At 44.9% G+C, this 22,300-nt stretch overlaps 1 protein-coding gene across 5 annotated transcripts; it reads left to right on the forward strand.

Moving 5' to 3' along the window:
• The first annotated feature begins 4,431 nt into the window (after positions 1–4,431).
• On the forward strand, positions 4,432–22,300 carry FOXJ2 (forkhead box J2). 5 transcript variants are annotated; one of them, XM_069979861.1, is made up of 12 exons: positions 4,432–5,365; positions 13,765–14,083; positions 14,193–14,267; positions 14,447–14,527; positions 14,770–14,913; positions 15,050–15,188; positions 16,660–16,872; positions 16,961–17,062; positions 17,395–17,619; positions 19,433–19,546; positions 19,914–20,024; positions 20,335–22,300. In XM_069979861.1, exons 2-12 carry the CDS (start codon positions 13,772–13,774, stop codon positions 20,439–20,441), a joined length of 1,623 nt encoding a protein of 540 aa, XP_069835962.1. In that variant the 5' UTR covers positions 4,432–5,365; positions 13,765–13,771; the 3' UTR covers positions 20,442–22,300. The 5 variants fall into 5 exon arrangements, with proteins under 5 accessions (XP_069835962.1, XP_069835963.1, XP_069835964.1 ...); XM_069979862.1 differs by having other exon boundaries at positions 15,050–15,179; XM_069979863.1 differs by having other exon boundaries at positions 4,434–5,365; positions 14,770–14,901.

The following is a 22,300-nucleotide window of genomic DNA, read 5'->3' on the forward strand; positions in this document are numbered from 1 at the left end:
GCAGCCATGTGTTGCACATTAAGCACCAGCTGCCATCCTGGGGAGCAATATGGGAGAAGATTTTGCTCTGTCCTGACAACACTGTTAACATTGCTAACTGGGACCACCACACCTGTGAAGAGACCCTGGTCTACTGGACACACAAACTCTGCCACAAAGTGTGCCCACAAAAGGAATATAAGAACGTCTATAAGGAAGTTCCACAATGTAGTGCCTGGAGTGACCAGACCACCTACAAGACATCAGGATCCACCAACTGGAAGGATCACTTACCCAGGGCAAAGAAGACAGAGACAGACACTGTGTATCCTGCTTCTTCCACTACATCACTGGCTATAGGCAGGTCACCTAAATAGTTCATGTGCAGGTCACCTATATAGTTCATGTGCAGGTCACCTATATAGTTCATGTGCAGGTCACCTATATAGTTCATGTGCAGGTCACCTATATAGTTCATGTGCAGGTCACCTATATAGTTCATGTGCAGGTCACCTATATAGTTCATGTGCAGGTCACTTATATAGGTCATCTATATAGTTCATGTGCAGGTCACCTATATAGTTCATGTGCAGGTCACCTATATAGGTCATGTGCAGGTCACCTATATAGTTCATGTGCAGGTCACCTATATAGGTCATGTGCAGGTCACCTATATAGTTCATGTGCAGTTCACCTATATAGGTCATGTGCAGGTCACCTATATAGTTCATGTGCAGGTCACCTATATAGGTCATGTGCAGGTCACCTATATAGTTCATGTGCAGGTCACTTATATAGGTCACCTATATAGTTCATGTACAGGTCACCTATATAGTTCATTAGTTCATGTGCAGGTCACCTATATAGTTCATGTGCAGGTCACCTATATAGTTCTTCTGCAGGTCACCTATATAGTTCATGTGCAGGTCACCTATATAGTTCTTCTGCAGGTCACCTATATAGGTCATGTGCAGGTCACCTATAAAAGTCATGTGCAGGTCACCTATATAGATTGTGAGCAGCAGGGCCGTATTTACCCTCGAGACCAAAGGTCCGGTGCACCTTACAGGGGGGCAGCATCAGAGAGCAGGGGAAGAAGGGGTTAGTGGATATGGGCGTGATTACAGAGTAGAGAAAGAGACGGTGATATGATGGTGCTATCCGGTCACAGTATGGCGGTGTTATCCGGTCACAGTATGGCGGTGTTATCCAGTCACAGTATGGGGGTGTTATCCCGTCACAGTATGGCGATGATATCCGGTCATAGTATGGGGTGTTATCCGGTCACAGTATGGCCGTGTTATCGGGTCACAGTATGGCCGTGTCATCGGGTCACAGTATGGCGGTGTTATCGGGTCACAGTATGGCCGTGTCATCGGGTCACAGTATGGCCGTGTCATCGGGTCACAGTATGGCCGTGTTATGGGGTCACAGTATGGCCGTGTTATCGGGTCACAGTATGGCAGTGTTATCAGGTCACAGTATGGGGGTGTTATCCGGTCACAGTATGGGGGTGTTATCCGGTCACAGTATGGCGGTGTTATCCGGTCACAGTATGGGGGTGTTATGCGGTCACAGTATGGGGGTGTTATCCGGTCACAGTATGGGGGTGTTATCCACTCACAGTATGGGGGTGTTATCCGGTCACAGTATGGCGGTGATATCCGCTCACAGTATGGCGGAGTTATCCTGTCACTGTATGGCGGTGTTATCCGGTCACTGTATGGGGGTGTTATCCGGTCACAGTATGGGGGTGTTATCAGGTCACAGTATGGGGGTGTTATCCGGTCACAGTATGGGGGTTTTATCCGGTCACAGTATGGCGGTGATATCCGGTCACAGTATGGCCGTGTTATCCGGTCACAGTATGGGGGTGTTATCCAGTCACAGTATGGGGGTGTTATCCAGTCACAGTATGGGGGTGTTATCCGGTCACAGTATGGGGGTGTTATCCGGTCACAGTATGGGGGGTGTTATCCGGTCACAGTATGGGGGTGTTATCCGGTCACAGTATGGGGGTGTTATCCGGTCACAGTATGGGGGTGTTATCCGGTCACAGTATGTTATAACGACAGTGACGTTCAATAACTTCAGTTAATGGGATGTGTAATTCCCAAAATGGCCACTTGAGGGTGAAATTGAACAAATTTTGCTTCAACAATCTGACAATTTTAACACTGTTCTCAATAAGTAGTAACAGATGTCAGTAGTAACATTTATGGCACCTTTTTAAACATAGAAGAGCTGAGTTTGTCATGAAGCGCAGTTTATGGTGAGTTTGTCAGATTTTGCAGAGCTGCATTTGTCATTTAACACTGATGTAGCAAAGTGATGTAGCAGAGCTGTCAAAGTGATGTAGCAGAGCTGTCAAAAAGTCTGTTATGTAGTGCACTATATTGAAGGGTTGTCAGATACAGCAGAGCTGAGTTTGTCATTCAGCGCGATTAGTTGTGAACTCATCAGATATAGCAGAGCTCAGTATTAGGTGAGCTTTCCATATGTAGTAGTGATAAGTTTGTACCCATAACGACTACATTATTTTTTTAAGACAAGAATGGCCATTGTTGGCAATGAAAAGAACGGCCGCTCTTGCCTTAAAATAATGCACTGCATTTTACACACTGTATTGAACCAATGTTGTTGTTCTGTACGACCGCGGAAAAAGTTGACATGTCAATTATTTCCAGCCGCTAGAGTGCGACCAACGGCCGTGTCAAACAACAGCCATTGTTTAAACACTGTGTGAACCTAGCCTCACACCGCATTTACTATTTACCATTTACCATGTGCATTCAGCCCCGGAATATACTGTGATTATGGAATTCTGCAAATATAATGCACTGCACCAACAGTCCAATGTAAAACACAAATAATCAGTATTTACATGGGACTGCACGTGTAGGCCAGATTTGCTATCCTTAAAACAATGTTTGAACTAATTTGTTTGTTTGTATGCTGTTTATCAATTCAGTCAGATGACATACTCGGCTCTGCTACTCCTCAGACTCTATATCATAAGGCTCATGATATCCATGAAATCCAGCAACTTTAATGACAAATTCAGGTCTGCCACATCGGTATTTGTCAGTTTTGCTGTTTCTACTATGACATTTAGACCAATTATTGCATATAAATCATCAATAATTCACAGTTGAGTCGGATGACATACTCAGCTCAGCTACATATCACAGTCCACAATATAACTCTCTTTTTGCACTGTGTCTTGCAACGTCTCCCCTAAGTAGACATCCTAGTTGAGGAGTTGGGTCAGGAGACAAACTCAGCTCTGCTACATATCACACTAGAAGTATAGTGACAGATTCAATCTTGCTACATCCGTATCTGCCAGTCCCACTGTTCCTGTGAACTCTTTACTAATTTTGCATGCAATTTATCAATAATTCTTGGATGACAAACTCAGCTCTGCTACATGTCAGACTTCAAAACATAGGGCTCTTTTCAGTGTCTCACAAGGTCTATCCAAAGTATGCATCCTAGAAGTTCAGTGACAAATTCAGTTCTGCTACATTAGTATGTTGATAAGGAGTTGAGTCAGAAGACAAACTCAGCTCTGCCACATATCAGACTAGAGGTATAGTACCAGTCTCACCGATCCTTTGATGACATTTGCACTAATATCCGCATGCAGTTTTTCAATAGTTCACAATATCATATTGTCAGGAGTCAGATGACAAACTCAGCTCTGCTACATTACTATGTTGATAAGGAGTTGAGTCAGATGACAAACTCAGCTCTGCTACATTTCAGCTCCATACAGCTCTTTTCACAGTGTCTCTGTCTAAAGTATGCATCCTAGTTAGGTGACAAATTGAGCTCTGCTACATAAGTGTCTGCCAGTCTCGCTGTCCCTACAATGCTTGCAATCATTTTTGCCTGCCATTTATCAATAACTCGGATGGAAAACTCAGCTCGCAGTGTCTGTCCATACATCCAGTATACAGTATACATCCCAGAAGTTCAGTGACAAATTCAGCTCTGCTACATCAGTTTCTGCCGCTGTTTCCTACAAAGAGGTTCCCATGGATTGTACAGATATCTATGGCCGAGCCCTTAAAGCATGTATGGCAGTGTGATCAGCCAGGACAGGAGGCAGCGGGGATCACATTGCTGTGCACTCTGCTTTCTTCCTACTCTCTCCCCTCCCTCCCCTGTCTCTTGCCCTCCCTCTCCTCTTATCTCCCTCTCCTCTCTCTCCCTCCCTCTTCCCCTTCTCTTGCCCTCCCTTTCCTCCCTCTTTCCCTCCTTCTGCTCTCTCTCTCCCTCCCTTTTCCCTCCCTCTCTCCTCCCCTGTCTCTTGCCCTCCCTCTCACTTACTCTCTCCTCCTCTGTCTCTTGCCCTCCTTCTCTCTCCTCCCCTGTCTCTTGCCCTCCCTCTCACTTACTCTCTCCTCCCGTCTCCCCTCCCGTCTCTCTCCTCCCCTGTCTCTTGCCCTCCCTCTCTTTTCTCTCTCTCCTCCCCTGTCTCTTGCCCTCCCTCTCTTTTCTCTCTCTCCTCCCGTCTCTTGCCCTTCCTCTCTCTCCTCCCCTGTCTCCCCTCCCGTCTCTCTCCTCCCCTGTCTCTTGCCCTCCTTCTCCTCTTGCCCTCCCCTTTCCCTGTCTCTTGCCCTCCCTCTCTTTTCTCTCTCTCCTCCCCTGTCTCTCGCCCTCCTTCTCTCTCTCTCCCTCCCCTTTCCCTGTTTCTTGCCCTCCCTCTCTTCTGTCTCTCCTCCCCTGTCCCTCTCCCTCCCCTTTCCCTGTCTCTCGCTGTCCTCCTTCTCTCTCTCCCTCCCCTTTCCCTGTATCTCGCTGTCCTCCTTCTCTCTCTCCCTCCCCTTTCCCTGTATCTCGCTGTCCTTCTTCTCTCTCTCCCTCCCCTTTCCCTGTCTCTTGCCCTCCCTCTTTTCTGTCTCTCCTCCCCTGTCTCTTGCCCTCCCTCTCTTCTGTCTCTCCTCCCCTGTCTCTTGCACTTCCTCTCTTCTGTCTCTCCTCCCCTGTCTCTTGCCCTCCCCTTTCCCTGTCTCTTGCCCTCCCTCTCCTCTGTCTCTTGCCCTCCCTTTTCCCTGTCTCTTGCCCTCCCTCTCTTCTGTCTCTCCTCCCCTGTCTCTCGCCCTCCCTCTCTTCTGTCTCTCCTCCCCTGTCTCTCGCCCTCCCTCTCCTTCCCCCGTCTCTCGCCCTCCCCTCCTTTTTCAGACTTATGGCCCGGAAGAAAACCCAACCCTGCAGGAAGCAGAAAGTCCTCCTCTATCTGTCTGGATCCCCCACCCCCTCCATCAGAAATCTGCCTCTCCCCCCTCCCCAGCCTGTGCAGAGGAGAGGGGGCGACCCCCCAAAGAAGAGACCAAGAGAGGAGGCGCAAAGTGTCAGAGACAACAGGAGGGGAACCAGGGTGAGGAGGGAGCAAGGGGAAGACGCAGAGACAGAAGTGACAGCTACAGACAGATGTGTTCACATGCGGATAATTATAGACACACGTCCATATATCAACACGGCGGGGCAGGTACACGCTGCACAGTGACAGCTCCAAACACACACACACCCGCCTCTGTCAACATGTGGGCACTGACAGCCGCACTCAGTGACAGCACTCATGTCTCCTACAGCCACAAACAGGTAGAAGGACGAGTGACAGAGGGGGTGGGGGGCATCTGATGTGTCTGCCACTGACGGGTATACGGGCAGACGGTAGAAAGGCGGCCAGACAAGTGTACGCAGACGTATAGAGTCTGTCACCGGCAGACACTGGCAGACTGAGATGGCGGGCACAGACAGGGTGGCACTGCCAGACAATGAGAAGGCAGGTGCGTAAGGACTGCTGACAGGCATATGGGCATTGATGGCATAGACTGGCATTGTGATGGATTTGATGCTTGTGGCATGGGCAGTGTGGTGTAGGGCAGGCAAGCGGTTGCAGGGGAGTTGCTGCATGTAGAGCGGGGCAGCTAGGCAGGTCCTGGTGAGGCGGAAAGTGCTGGTATTGTGGGGTAGGCATGGGAGCAGGTGCATGGCAGGCAGGCGACCATGTAACGCAGGCAGGCAGGGGAGTAACTGTATGTGTAGAGGGACATGTAGGCAAGCAGGTGCTGGGAGGCAGGATGACGGGCTACTGGGTCTGGGTTAATGAGGAAAGCAAGTCTTAGTATTGTGGAATAAGCAAACAGTTGTTAATATGGTGGCAACATTTGGCCTTGGTTTAATTGGACAGACAGACAAGTGACTGACGGTAATGCGGGGGAGGCAGTGGAGCAGGAGCTGGTATAGAAAGGCAGGTAAGCAAGCACTGGCTATGGTGCTGGTAAGGAAGGGCAGGAAAGCAGGCGGTTGCTGTGACAAGCAAGAGACTTATTGTGTGCGGTAGGCAAAAAGATAATAGAAAGACGGGAGGCCAGGTGGTCTGGGTGTACTGGGGCAGGTGGGCAAGTGTGTGCTGGTAATGTGGGAGCAGGAGAGGAGAATGGGATCAGTGTGATCATGTGCAGGGAGGCAGGCAACTACGGCTGTAACACAGAAGCCAGAAAGCAGGCACACAGACAGACAGACAGACAGACAGACAGACAGAAGACTAGATACAACAGGACAACAGAGAGAGAGAGAGAAGACTAGATACACCAGGACAACACACAGACAGAGAGAAGACTAGACACACCAGGACAACACAGAGAGAGAAGACTAGACACAACAGGACAACACACAGACAGAGAGAAGACTAGACACACCAGGACAACACAGAGAGAGAGAGACTAGATACAACAGGACAACACACAGACAGAGAGAAGACTAGACACACCAGGACAACACAGAGAGAGAAGACTAGATACAAAAGGACAACACACAGACAGAGAGAAGACTAGACACACCAGGACAACACAGAGAGAGAGAGACTAGATACAACAGGACAACACACAGACAGAGAGAAGACTAGACACACCAGGACAACACAGAGAGAGAAGACTAGACACACCAGGACAACACAGAGAGAGAAGACTAGATACAAAAGGACAACACACAGACAGAAAGACGACTAGATACAACAGGACAACACACAGACAGACAGAAGACTAGATACAACAGGACAACACACAGACAGAGAGAAGACTAAACACACCAGGACAACACACAGACAGGGAGAGAGGACTAGATACAAAAGGACAACACACTGACAGAAAGAAGACTAGATACAACAGGACAACACACAGACAGAGAGAAGACTAAACACACCAGGACAACACACAGACAGGGAGAGAGGACTAGATACAAAAGGACAACACACAGACAGAAAGAAGACTAGACACAACAGGACAACACACAGACAGACAGAAGACTAGATACAACAGGACAACACACAGACAGACAGAAGACTAGATACAACATGACAACACACAGACAGAGAGAAGACTAGACACACCAGGACAACTCGCAGACAGAGAGAGAAGACTAGATACAAAAGGACAACACACTGACAGAAAGAAGACTAGACACAACAGGACAACACACTGACAGAAAGAAGACTAGACACAACAGGACAACACACAGACAGGGAGAAGACTAGACACAACAGGAAAACACACAGAGAGACTAGATAAAACAGGACAACACACAGATAGAAGACTAAATACAACAGAACAACACACGGAGAGAAGACTAGATACAACAGGACAACACACAGACAGACAGAAGACTAGAAACAACAAGACAGCACACAAATAGATGCATAGATACATTGTGACAAGATACCTGTAGATACAATGTGACAATACACCTAGATGCAATGGGACTACACACAGATGGACAGATACTTAAATACTATATGACTATACAGAGACTCCGGGACACAGTGTGACAACACACAGACATACAAATGCTTAGATACAATAAGACAACACATTGACTGCTAAATACAGTGCAGTGTGACAACATACAGACTGGTAGATGTAATTATACAATGTGACAACACACAGGCGGGCAGACAACAAGATACAACAGGACAACACACAGACAGACACATCTATACACTGTGATAGCACACAGACAGACACATCTATACACTGTGATAGCACACAGACAGACACATCTATACACTGTGATAGCACACAGGCAGGCACATCTATACACTGTGATATCACACAGACACACATCTATACACTGTGATAGCACACAGGCAGGCACATCTATACACTGTGATATCACACAGACAGACACATCTATACACTGTGATAGCACACAGGCAGGCACATCTATACACTGTGATTTCACACAGACAGACACATCTATACATTGTGATAGCACACAGCCAGGCACATCTATACACTGTGATAGCACACAGGCAGGCACATCTATACACTGTGATAGCACACAGACAGACACATCTATACACTGTGATATCACACAGACACATCTATACACTGTGATAGCACACAGGCAGGCATATCTATACACTGTGATATCACACAGACACATCTATACACTGTGATAGCACACAGGCAGGCACATCTATACACTGTGATATCACACAGACAGACACATCTATACACTGTGATATCACACAGACACATCTATACACTGTGATATCACACAGACAGACACATCTATACACTGTGATATCACACAGACACATCTATACACTGTGATAGCACACAGGCAGGCACATCTATACACTGTGATATCACACAGACAGACACATCTATACACTGTGATATCACACAGACAGACACATCTATACACTGTGATATCACACAGAAAGACACATCTATACACTGTGATATCACACAGACAGACACATCTATACACTATGATATCACACAGACAGACACATCTATACACTGTGATAGCACACAGGCAGGCAAACACCTAGATACAGTATAACAAAAGACAGACCTAGAGACTTTCCGATACAAAGTCACAACACACAAATGGGCAGACTGACATACAGTGTCGCAGTAATGACTGGCAGTGACTGACAGGAATCGGCCATGTTCACACACTGGCTTTTGAACAGTTTTTTCGAACTGTAAACAACTTTAAAATTGAAAATTGTGACCAAAAGCAAAAAAAATGCAGAGAAAGACGCTATTTTCTGCTTCAGGTACTTCAGCGAAAAATGACCAAAAATACAATGTGTGAACATAGTCATAGACTGAACGTGACATTGTATTTATTGTGCTGTTTTATTATTACTAATATACACTGTTATGCGGTGTATTTGTATTTTTTTTACTTCTGTTTTTTTCATTGTTATTGTAGCTTTATGGGAATCTCCACCGTCTACCATTAGGCTGTTGTCAGGGCCGATATTCTGGTCTTTATTATCTTTATAATGCTCCATTTGATACAGATCTGCAGGACATAGACGTTACATGATAAAGTTATGGCTACAGAAAGCCGCCTATAGAGGGAGCTATGGGGCTTACTGCATACTGTTTAAAGGCCCTATTCCACGGAACGATTATCGTCCGTATTCGGCCGATATCGGCCGCTACGAACGATAATCGTCCCGTGGAATAAAGTGCAACGATCAGCCGACATCGTTCATGTCGGCTGATCGTTGCAGTCGCTTGTTTTTCAACATGTTGAAAAACAAGCGACTGATATAGCAGCGATCTGCTGCCGTCGCTCCGTTGAATAGGAGCATCGGCAGCAGACGCTGCTGTATCCTATGGGCTGCCCGGACGATCAGCGATCCCCCGGGCAGCCCCCCCGCAGCTCCTCGCCGCCCCTCCCGCACTCACCCGCTCGCTGCAGCCGCGTTGAATAGCGGCGGCAGTGAGCAGGGAACGAGGAGCAAACGAGCGCTGAGAGCGCCCGTTTGCTCCTCTGACGACCCGTGGAATAGGGCTTTAAGATGGTATGCTGTAATGTAATGCTATGTCTAAACAGATGATAGGAAGCTGTATACCAGGAATAGTGAGTGTTAACCTTTATAACAATATAGAACAAATCTAAATGGCTTCATACTGTTGATTTTCTAATTATTAATCATAGGTCGCCTGTTATCAGAGATGTCTGCTGTTTGCTGCCCAAATATCTATAATATAATTCAAATAATTGCCATTGTACCTAAAAGGCAGTATTATAGTAGTTATATTCTTGTATATAGAACAGTATTATAGCAGTTATATTCTTGTATATAGGAGCAGTATTATAGTAGTTATATTCTTGTATATAGAAGGCAGTATTATAGTAGTTATATTCTTGTATATAGCAGTATTATAGTAGTTATATCCTTGTATATAGCAGTATTAAAGTAGTTATATCCTTGTATATAGGAGCAGCACTATAGTAGTTATATTCTTGTATATAAGAGCAGTATTATAGTAGCTATATTCTTGTGTATAGGAGCAGTATTATAGTAGTTATATTCCTGTATATAGGAGGCAGTATTATAGTAGTTATAATCTTGTATATAGGAGCAGTATTATAGTAGTTATATTCCTGTATATAGGGGCAGTATTATAGTAGTTGTATTCTTGTATATAGGAGCAGTATTATAGTAGTTATATTCTTGTATATAGGGGCAGTATTATAGTAGTTATATTCCTGTATATAGGAGCAGTATTATAGTAGTTATATTCTTGTATATACAGTAGGAGCAGTATTATAGTAGTTATATTCCTGTATATAGGAGCAGTATTATAGTAGTTATATTCTTGAATATAGCAGTATTATAGTAGTTATATTCTTGTATATAAGAGCAGTATTATAGTAGTTATCCACTCCGGTAGTGTGAGTGGAGGAGTACTCCAGACGTATCTCTTGCACCTGGGCTCTAGGGTGAGTGGATCGTGGTACATGCAATAAAACTTGACATATGCTGGTGCTAAAGGTGGTGCTCCATTAAGAGAAATAGATGCAACAAAGTAGATAAAAAGAACGGGCACTCACCATTCAGTAGCTCTGTCGCTTTAATCAAAATGCATATTCATAAGTTGCAGGGAGGGGAGGTAAGAGAGCAGGCACGCTCTCACTGATCGACTACGCACGTGGTAGGAGTAATAACATGACCTCATCATCTATGGTTTCCAGTTCAGCCCAGGTATCTGTGCAGGGTTCTCAGCCATAGGTGATTGTAGTATAAGCTTAACCTTACATACAGCAACTGTCAGTTCGCATAGACAGGGTTTTTATGCTGCTTTTCCAGATTTCTAAGCTACAAATCAGTATATTGGAGAAGGCATCAGAAGCTGTTACTGAAATCATGTTGGTTGTAACTATTTTTGGTTATATGTTTAACCTGAACCATGTGACCTGCCCTAATATTGTATGACAGTGTTACTTGTGCATAGCATCGTATAGCGGTATTTACTTTTGTGGAGACACTATGGCACTCCGGTGCGCCGTTTTTGCAAATATGCTATTTAGCGTTTTCAGCGCACTGGGGATCATTATAGAGGTTTAAGTCCTAAGTTGGGTTTCTTAGAACCATAGAGGGTCCGGGCCTTGTTTTTGATAAAGCTATCAGAATTCATGCATTATACTTCATCTGATGTGATCACACATAGTCAATATATACTGATATATACTCTATATCAGTGCTGCTCAATTCCAGTCCTCAGACCTCACCAACAGGTCATGTTTTGAGGATATCCCATACAAAGGACACCTGTGATAATACCTGATGCATTGAGTATAATTATATCACCTGTGATATACTAAGGAAATCCTCAAAACATCACCTGTTGGTGAGGCCTGAGGACTGGAACTGAGAAGCACTGCTCTATATAGAGAAGAATATGCCCCCTGTCTAATCATTGGGCTCCAGCAACACCACTGATTGCAGGTGACGGTAAACCAACAGCAGTATGAATGGTAATAAACAAAGAGACTGACTATCAATGCTCTCTCTCATATATCACCCTCTAATGGTCCTTTTACACGGAACGATTATCGTTCGAAATTTGCATGATAACGATCAAAATCGAATGATAATCGTTTTGTGTAAACGCAGCGAACGATCAAACTACGAGCGAGAAATCGTTCATTTTGATCTTTCAACATGTTCTCAAATCGCCGTTGATCGTTCGCAAAAAATTCGCAGATCGTTCCGTGTAAACAGTCTTTCAACGATTTCCCCTATGTGTGAGATAGGTTTAAGGGATCGCAAAACGATTTTTCCGTACGATGTATCGTTCCGTCTAAACGCTGATCGTTATAAAAAACACATAGTTCATTCAAAATCGGTAATCGTGCGATCGGCCGAATTATCGTTCCGTCTAAAAAGACCATAAGGCTATGCCCATCGTCACAGGCATTTTTTTTTATATACTGAGGCATCTTTGTATATAATCTACATAATGTTGTATTTTTTTTTCTTTCTCTGCAGACCTGTGTTTCCATGGTAACAGACTACAAACAAACCTAGTGTAGTCTGATGCTGTAATACATACATGTCAATAAGAGGTAGAAAACAGATGGCATTATGGCTGTAGGGTTTGTCTGTAGCCTGTTCCATGAAAACATTGAACTCTGCATATAATCTTTGAGATTTTTTTTTTTTTTTTTTATTAGTTGCACTGACGAAAAAGCTCGTGTTGGTGGACATAGCCATTGATGGCTGTTATTGTATGGCAGAATCATCTGAGAACAATAGCAAAAAGTCGTGACCACACAAACTCGAATTACTAGACTGCCGAGTCCTGAAGTGGTCAGCATGTGAAATCATGCTTGTAGGTTGTAAAACGTCCTAACACTAAACCTGTTCATCAGGAGATTCACAGACTGGAGATCCATAGACTAAACACAAGCCTGAGATCTGTATGCACAATGCCAAGAGTCTGCTGGATCTGGGTAAAGCCACCATCATTGGATGGAGAGGCAGAAAGGACGTCCTCAGATGGTGGGATTGTAGTTTGGGAGAGGTCTGGAGAACAATTCTCACTTGACTACAGTATAGAGTACCCCCTGTAGCTGCTGGAGGACATGTGATGATGGTTGGGGCTAATTTCCATAGTTGGGATCAGTGGATATAAGTTGCTTTGCCAAGACTGGGGAGGAAGGACTTGACTGTAGAGAGTCCTGATCTTAGCTCCATCAAACATGAACCTACTGTAAGTGCCATGTGTGAGCGAACCTCCAAACCCAACATCAGTCTGTCCTCACCTGTATATGTATGTGAATACTGTGTGACATTGTTCTAAGACCTACTAATGTCTTACAAGAGAGAGTAGACCATTACAGAGGCAGAAAGCAAGTATATAGTAGGTGCATATACTTCTGCTGTTTGGGGGTTGGGAACCTCGGCTCTCCAGCGGTTGAAAAACTACAACTTCCATCATGCCCAGATAGCCAAAGCTTTAGCTTTGGCTGTCTGGGCACGATGGGAGTTGTAGTTTTGCAACGCCCAAGGTTCCCTACTCCTGATATACATGATCAGACAATACATAAAACCATTCACAGGTGAAGAGAACAGTATTATTTTCTGGTGACAATGGCGCTTCTCAATGGATGGAATGTAATGAGCATCAAGTGAATGGTCAGTTCTTGAAGTTGGTCTTATGAGAAGGGCCAAATAGTCATGTGTTGGGTCAGAGCAGCCGGATTTAACAGGTGTTTCCGGTATGTATTGGTTAGTAGCTACCAAAAGTGCTCGAAGAAAGGATAACCGGAAGGTTCATGGGCGACCAAGGATTACTGATATGTATGGAGAGCCAAGAATTGTCTGGCTGGTCCTGTGGCACAGAGGAGCTACTGTAGCATAAAAACTTTACAAAGTTAGAGGGGTTAACCAGCAGAAAGACTGAGTACCCCTTTAACGTTTGAGTCTCCGAATCACTTACCTGCTCTTCTCTTCCTCAGCCTCAAGATGGCGTCAGACCTGGGCAGCAGCCTGACCTCTATAGACTGGCTCCCGCAGCTGACCATCCAGGCTGCTATGAAGGGGTCTCAGCAAGGCAGTGGAGGAAGAAAAGGCCCCGGATCTCCCACCGACCCTAACGCCATGTTAACTAAGGAGGAGGCGGCTGCACATCGTGATGGGAAACCGCCATATAGTTATGCCAATCTCATCCAGTATGCAATAAACTCTGCCCCTGCCAGACGCATGACCCTGAGCGAGATCTACCGCTGGATCTGTGACAACTTCCCATATTACCGCAATGCCGGTGTGGGGTGGAAGGTAACCACATGTATAGGGCTCTCTAACACTATATGAGTGTATTCATGTCTGAGCTACAAGTCATGGATATACTTTATCTCCTTACATTATTACTTTTGTTTTTCTGCAGAATTCAATCCGCCATAACCTGTCACTAAATAAGTGTTTCAGGAAAGTGCCGCGTCCTAGAGATGACCCAGGAAAGGTGAGCTATGATGACTATATATATATATATATATATATATATATATATATATATATATATATATATACATATATATATATATATATATATATATATATATATATATATATATATATATATATATATATATAAAACCTTGGGTGGAATAGTGGATTTAAATTTCAGAATCTATTTTAAAGGGATCGTACTGGATGATTGACAGCTGTCCCAAAGAAGATGTATCCCTACCCCGCCGAAAACGCCCACACCCTGACGATGAGGTATCTGGACACTTGTCATACATAATATAATCATTTCATAATATAATGCAATGTCCGCCTGATGGGAAGAGTCATCCCTGGCTCTACCCTACACATGTCCTTGGCATTTATGGCAGCCTGTACAGCCTAAGCAGAGATAGAAGAGTGTTCCATTGTTAATGATTTACATTGTGTCTATGGTCAGTGATACGCAGAATATCTCAGCCACTCACTTATATTATGTAATGATTTCTATTCTGCAGCTGTCCCAGGACTCCCCCGAACTGGAGGTCAATAAAAGTCCCCTGAGTACAACCAGTGATGTGTCCTTACCTACGGAAAGTACACAGGGTCATCACATGGAGAACAATGCAGCTCTCCCCAGCTACAGCCAGGTAACAGGACATGTAAGAGACATTGTATTCAGCAGGGAGCACACAATTAACCAATAGAACATAACTACTATAATACTGCTCTTATATATGATATAAATATCCCCACCTGGTGTCACAGTAATAACTGCCCCCCTTGTGTGTCTTGCAGGCTGCCTCAGCTCATATGCCAACAGACTCAAGGACTTCATCTTACAACAACAGCGACTGCTACAAATTTTCATTCTCGGAGATCCCGGACCTCAGCTGTTCCTTCCGCAGCCTATACCGTACTTTGCAGGGTAAACAGGGTGAGAATGGAGGTGGGGTACTGTAGGAACATGGAAGGTAATAGGAGAATAGGATATGGAGGGGGTTAATATACTATGTTTGGTAGCACACCGCTGTATTTGCTGTAGGCATTAGGGACCCTAGTGGGCGAATTGCTAAGGGAAGGACTAGGTGACAGGGGCAATAAATGATCAGCCCTCCTCCTGCCCCCCCAACACCATACTTGGTAGCAAAACTGACATTTCTTTGAGGTGTAAAGGTCCTTTTACACAGGCCGATTATTGGTAACGATAATCAGGCCGTGTAAAAGTCACAGTGATCAGCCAAGGAGCGGGAAAACATTGCATCGTATGTGAAGCACTATAAATCATTGTTTGCCAGCCGCACATCTCCCTGTGTAAATCGGGGAGTGCGGCCAGTAGCAATGTTTGTTTGCAGTCACGGACAGCTGAAGATCGGGTCATGTAAAAGGACCCTAAGTTGTTTCCGATAGTCAGCACAGGCAGAGAAAAGAAAGGAAAGGAGGCAGAAGATGTCTGTGCTAGGTCTAATACACAAGTAATTTATAGCTCCTTGGTGGTCGGAGATAAATAAGAGGTCACACTTATCTATTATGCAAAGTAAGTGATGACTCTTCCTGTGCTCCGCCCTCTGGACTATTCATTCTTTATGTATAGGAATATCCCACATACAAACTCTCAGGGGGAAAAATACCATCATCCGAGCATTACCCCCCAATAACACAAGTCACACGACAGACAAAAGCTATACAGTTATGGGCTCAGGTGCTCTGCTAACACAATGACTGTGAGCGCTCATCACTGTCATTTATAAAAACATACGTTTTGATCGGTAGCCACAGACCGTCACCGATCTCTGGAACGGCGTGCGCTTCACTACATACATTACTGGAGATGAGTTGGGGCTTCAGAACCAGAGACCTCAAGAAATCTAAATTTCTGAAATGTCTGCATAACGTCAAAAGTTTTTTTTTAACAATATCAGTAACTTTTTCCTCAAAAAAATTTTGAAAAAGTTTTTTTTTCCCATCCCACCTAACTAAAAAACAGAACAAATGTGATGAAGTGATACGGATTCCAAAATAATACCGATAAAAATTATAGCTTTTTCGGCAAAAAAAACAAGCCTTCACTCAGCTCCATGGAAAAAAAAAAAAAAAAGTTATGGCTTTCAGATACTACTTTTCTATATATATAAAAAAAAAAAAGTAAAAAAAATTGTGTGTAGTTGGTCTCTAATGAGCTTTTTGCCAAGAGCTGAAGTGTATGGACAACTTTAACTTGACTCACCAGTAGGGGGCACAGCATGAATTCAGAATAAGGCCCTGCTTTTGCTGTATGCTAGGAGTGCCACAACTAGGGGAGGTAAGAAAAAAAGGTTGCACACCTCTGGTTTACACAATCCCCAGCTAGATTGGGTCTGTGGAACAATGTATGCATTTTTCTAATGATTCTCCATTTCTCTGTCCAGGGCTCTCGCCTCTCCCCACTGATGTACAGCCACCGCCATCATCAAGCTGCTGCATGTACCAACAGAGTTCAGGGGAGTCTTCCTCGCTGCACCCCCACAACGTCCCCAACATGAACACTCCCTCCTCTTCTCACCATCAAAGCCAGCACCAGCAGCCGTCCTATCTACCCTCCCAGCCAATGCCTCGACCCCCTGCCCCCGGGATGTCTATGGGTACGTTCTATCTGTGAGATCTGCTTCTATTAGATCCACTGTCTTGGTAGAAGAGCTTACAATCACTTGTCTTTACTCACTCTCCCAGGCCTCCCTAGTGACTGGTGCTCCAACATAGACTCCTTAAAGGAGAGCTTCAAGATGGTCAGCAATCTGGACTGGTCAACCGTGGATCTGTCCCAGTTTTCAGGTAAATCTGCATGTACCAAGCAGGCGAGTTGGGGGAATATTTAGGAATGGGGTTGTAAGGATGCCAGTGGCTCCACCTACTGGAGAAAGCACGCAAGACCTATTTTGCTTTCTAAACCTGCGTATCATGTCGATACATTTTGCCTTATACTCCAGTAACACTTCCAGCAGAATTTTAAATGCAGCTCTGGATGTGACTGGAGTATAAAATATGATGTAACTAAAGATTATGGAAAATCCACATTATATATAAAGGTAAAATGCAAAACAATTTCCAAAAGTGGATATATGCTTTAAAGGGGCACTCTGTAGTTTGACGTCTCTTCTCGCCAGACCTCATGGAGAGTCTACGTCAGGCCGAACTGAAGAACTGGAGCCTGGATCAACATCACATCGCCAGCTTGTGTGATTCCTTAAGTCATCTGCTAAGTCACACCGGACTCGTGCCTCCCGGGTCCTCACACGGACAAGCAGCGTCCTGCCAGGCCCAGTGTATGCCCCCCACCACCAGCAGTGCCTGTGCACTCCAGGGAGCAAAGCCAGGTCATACCATGGCAGGTAGGAACGGGGGGAGAGTAATAAGCCACTGTATGAAGAGGATACCAACAAGGAACCTTAAAGGGGTATTAATGTGCCCCCCCTATTCTCATGATGGGGGTCCAACCACTGGGACACCAAGAAAGCAGTAAAATTGTAACCCATAAATGAACAAAGGGGGATGCGTGTGTACGGCTGGTGTACCATTGTCTATGAGGCCTGCGCGGACTCTGATTCAACCGATTCGCTTTGTTGCCCGTGGCAACCAATCACAGCTCAGCTTTCATGTCTCACACTGCTCTGGTAAAATGAAAGCTGAGCTGTGATTGGTTGCTAAGGGAGCTGTGATTGGTTGCTATGGGCAACAAAGTTAATCTTACTATAAAAGACAGTGCCATCAATCTCTTCTGTGATGTGTCAGCATCCTCCTGTAACTATATCAGGTGGTTGTCAGCATAACACTGTAGAGGCCCTAACAGCGGCTAAGTAAACAGACAGCCCCGGGGTCCTTTCTAGGCCCCCCCCAAAGCTAAATGAGCATAACTCCCCCAGTCCCTGAGGTGCCGCTGGGTAACTCCATAAACAAACTCCATATCAGTGTCGATACAAAGGGTTAGTTTAGGGGGTGTCAAACCGGCAGCCCTCCTGCTGCTGACGAACTACAACTCCCATCATGCAAAGCTTTGGCCGCGTGTTTGACACCTGTGGGTTAGGTTATCATTAGGTATCGTTGAACCCACTATAGGACACCCATAGTAACATAAGACTGGAGAATAAGGCTCCTTAACAGCAGATTGGTGGCCGTTTAAGGGTATCTACCACTGTGCGCCTTTCCATAGTTCAGCGAGGAGACACAGCTGATGCTGGAAGAGGCAACGTCCCCTGCCCAGCGAGGTCCGAGCATGAGCCCCACTCTATGCAACAATAAACAGTAAATTATGGGAGCGCAGTATACTGCAGATAATGACAGGTATATAGAGGTATCCAGAGGCAATATTATATACTAGTCCACTGCAATGGAACGCTACAGTATATGGCAGGGTAAAGTAAAACCGTGCTGTTTCATTACCTGTCTCACCATCCGGAGGCTGCATGCCGTTCCGAAGATGATACTTTGCTGTGGCAGTGTTATTTGCAAGGTCCGTGGGTAAGTATAGCAGTTTAAAACCCCTGAAAGAGTTTGTGTAAAATTAAGTCCTTCTCCTTGCTGCAGGCAGGAGTCAGCCCCGGCCAGCAGTGTCTCACCGCTACTGGTACAAGTGTAGGCCAAACTTACTCCAACGCGTTTCAGAGACCTGTCTTCTTCATCAGCGAATGATCAAACTTTTGTAAGGAATCCACATCAGTAGAGCGTTGGAGAACACTCAGAATAATTCACTGCACTGGCTGCTTGAAGCGGCAAGACACCACCGGCCAGGGCCTGTGGTGCCTGCAGCAAAGAGAAGGACTTACTTTTACACAGGGTCTGGAGAAGATCTAAACTGCTATACTTACCTAAAGACCCTAGAAATAACACTGCCACAGCACAACCACAAGAGTATCATCTTTGGAACAGCAGGCAGCCTCCCGGATGGCGAGACAGGTGATGAAATACGGTCTTACATTCCATCCTGCCATATACCGTAGCGTTCCTATTTGAATTGTGGCTATTAATGGCAGTGGTGTTTTCTGATTCTATTGAAGGATATACAGAATAACGATACTCTGAGAGAGTCCTTGGTAGTGGATTAGTATATGATATCGCCTCCGGACACATCTATATATTTGTGGTTATTTGTAGTATACTGCGCTCCCATAATTTACTGTTTATTGTTGTATCTTTTTATTTCTGCAGTGAACAGGGTGCCGCAGAAGAGTGAGCAGCAGTATCAAGCGGTGTTTGCGCTGGTGAAGCACTTAGGCCCTTTTAATAGATGGTTGCCTCAGCAACCCGATTATCCAGCATCAGGTGCGTCTCAGTGACGTATTGTGGGGAGACGCATTTTGACAGATACCCTTTAAGGCTGGGATGGGGAACCTTAGCTCCCCCCCCCCTCTCAAACTGAAGCAAAACTACAACTCTGACTATCCAGGCATGATGGGAATTGTGGTTTTGCAACAGCTGGGACGGACAAAAGTTCCCCATCCCACCTTTAAGCAGTAATGGAGCAAAACAACATGACCTTATAAGACCCATTATAGCAGGGTGAAGATTTCCCGGGATATTTGTATAACACCATATATGTTACTTCTACTGTACCTATTTGTTTCTTATGTATTAAAGAACTTACTATCTACAGTCGCTATAACCTTTATTATTATTTTTTTACTTCCAGTTACCTCCTATGGGCAGAACCAGCAGCCTCCAGTATCCTGTGGTCACACTTTCACTGCACCCCCTGGATATCCCATCCAAACCCAGGCCCCCCCAACATACAGCCAGCCAGGTGATGCTTAGTAACACTACCTGGATCCAGATAATGTTCCATGCAATCATCCAGAAAATTAAAGAGGACATCTAGTTATATATAGTTCGTTCACAGGCGATCAGTATTGGTTGAAAAGTGCAAACGAATGGTCGTGTCCCGGCACTGTCCATTGGGAGTCAGCAAGATGGCAGCCAGGAAGCTTGGTTGAAGTTATAACTAAATTGGGGAAATGAGAATCACTATAATGATGAGGGTTAGGTTAGATGGTGAGGTTGTGTTGTGCTACAGGTTTACTTTAAGCGTTAACTGATCCTTTTTATACCCGCAGGTCGCCATTCTCAACGTCCTATGTATCCACCTACTCGCCAGGTACTCCGTTATCCGCCCAGTAGTGAAGATATACAAGACGACTTTGACTGGGACTCTATCGCTTAAAGACTCTGCACAGCAAATCCCCAGGCGGAGTGCAAAAGAAATATAGGAGAGGATTAAATCCTCCCTCCACGTGTATAGATATATATAAATATATAAATGTATATCTTCGCCCGACAATCAGGGCCAATGGGCCCCTCTCACTGGATATGGAGACAATTCATGAAGAAAAGACCCTTCCCACACAAACCCACAAACTTTTCAATCTCTCCCTCCACGACACCGCTGAATAAAAGAAACCACGAGGATGGCAAATCTCTCCACCCGCCTCATATTTCCTAGTGCCAAGGCGTTCCGGTGTTATGGTGGGTAGAGGCCATTCACAGTGTCTCTGGGGAGCGGAAGGCTTGGTTGCCAGTCTACCCAAGGCCAACTTGATTTATTTATAAAGCGTACACCTATTGCACAGCACAAAGTGTTAACAAGGAGTCTGCAGCCATCTTGGACTTGAGATGTTGGTGAGATTTCCTACAGACTTTCCCAGCTTCTGGACAGACACCCCCCCAATCATCCCTCTCCATCCCAAATCCCAGAAACAACTGTTTGCAAACCAGCGCAATTGTCCGTCCTCTTTGTATTGCTACAATTTCACGTTGGATGTCTCTTGATGCTTTACCAGTTTTGTTGTGAAGTTCATTACTGTAGTGGTATGTGGCACATAGATCGAGCGGACTCTACGATGCCATGTGTGGCTTTATGGTTTGCACACCACAAAAATAAGGCTTTTTTTGTATAATAACTCCTTCCAGCACTTCTTGTTTTTGGAGTGGATTCCAGGGTTGAGTTCCATCATGCAGGACTGGTAATGGCGGCTCCCAGGCATGCAAGTCATGGTACACTTGAATATGGATCTTATACCTACATAGAAAAAATTGCAAGACCAAAGCAGGAATTTCGGGTGTTAGAAATGTGGAATATTGGAGATTCTATGGGCTCTTGATGGGCACAGTCCACTGGTCAATGATTATCCTGGTCATCTGGGGATACAGTTTACTAGTCAAAGAGTATCCTGGTCATCTGTGGATACAGTCTACTAGTTGAGAAGTATCCTGCTCATCTGTTGGTACAGTCTACTAGTCAAAGAGTATCCTGCTCATATGTGGATACAGTCTACTAGTTGAGGAGTATCCAGCTCATCTGTTGGTACAGTTTGCTAGTTGAAGAGTATCCTGGTCATCTGTAGGTACAGTCTGCTAGTCGAAGAATATCTTGCTCAGACATGGGCACAGCCTACTAGTCAATGAGTATCCTGGTCATTTGTAGGTACAGACTGCTAGTTGAAAAGTATCCTAGTCATCTGTAGGTACAGTCTACTAGTCGAAGAGTATCCTGGTCATCTGTTGGTACAGTTTGCTAGTTGAAGAGTATCCTGGTTATGTGTGGGCACAGTCTACTAGTCAATGAGTATCCTGGTCACAGGCACCAGCCAGATCAAATATTAATGGTCATAGAACACCTAATGGTCACCATGCTGGTGTAAGAGATACCTTGCTGCTGAATGGCTGTTGACCACCAGACAGACAATATCCTAGAGATGAAGTAGGTTGTATACAGGGTTACTTTAAGGCAGACATCATTGAGTTATAAGAGTGCTTCTGTATTCTGTTATTGTTGCATTATATAAGTTAGTAATTTTACTTCTCCAGTCAGTGGTTTGGTTTCATGGTCAGCAGGTGCTCTGATGTTCTTCACATGGGCAGATTGGTCAGTGATTTGTTGTTATGGTATATAATCTGGGCACCATCATGATGGAGTGGAAGGCCACCAGATATTTTTGGGATATGATTTGGTATTGTGTGGATCGGTGTGTAAAGTATCCGGCGATTACTGTATGAAATTTAATAGTAAATATATATAATCAA

The sequence above is a fragment of the Dendropsophus ebraccatus genome, chromosome 8, assembly GCF_027789765.1.
Source record: "Dendropsophus ebraccatus isolate aDenEbr1 chromosome 8, aDenEbr1.pat, whole genome shotgun sequence".
Classification (NCBI taxonomy): domain Eukaryota; kingdom Metazoa; phylum Chordata; class Amphibia; order Anura; family Hylidae; genus Dendropsophus; species Dendropsophus ebraccatus.

Coding starts and splice junctions, on each gene's coding strand:
- FOXJ2 (XM_069979861.1), top strand. CDS start 13,772: ATGGCGTCAGACCTGGGCAGCAGCCTGACCTCTATAGACTGGCTCCCG. Junction 14,528..14,769: donor GCCCACACCCTGACGATGAG/GTATCTGGACAC, acceptor TCTATTCTGCAG/CTGTCCCAGGACTCCCCCGA. Junction 17,063..17,394: donor GGATCTGTCCCAGTTTTCAG/GTAAATCTGCAT, acceptor TCTTCTCGCCAG/ACCTCATGGAGAGTCTACGT.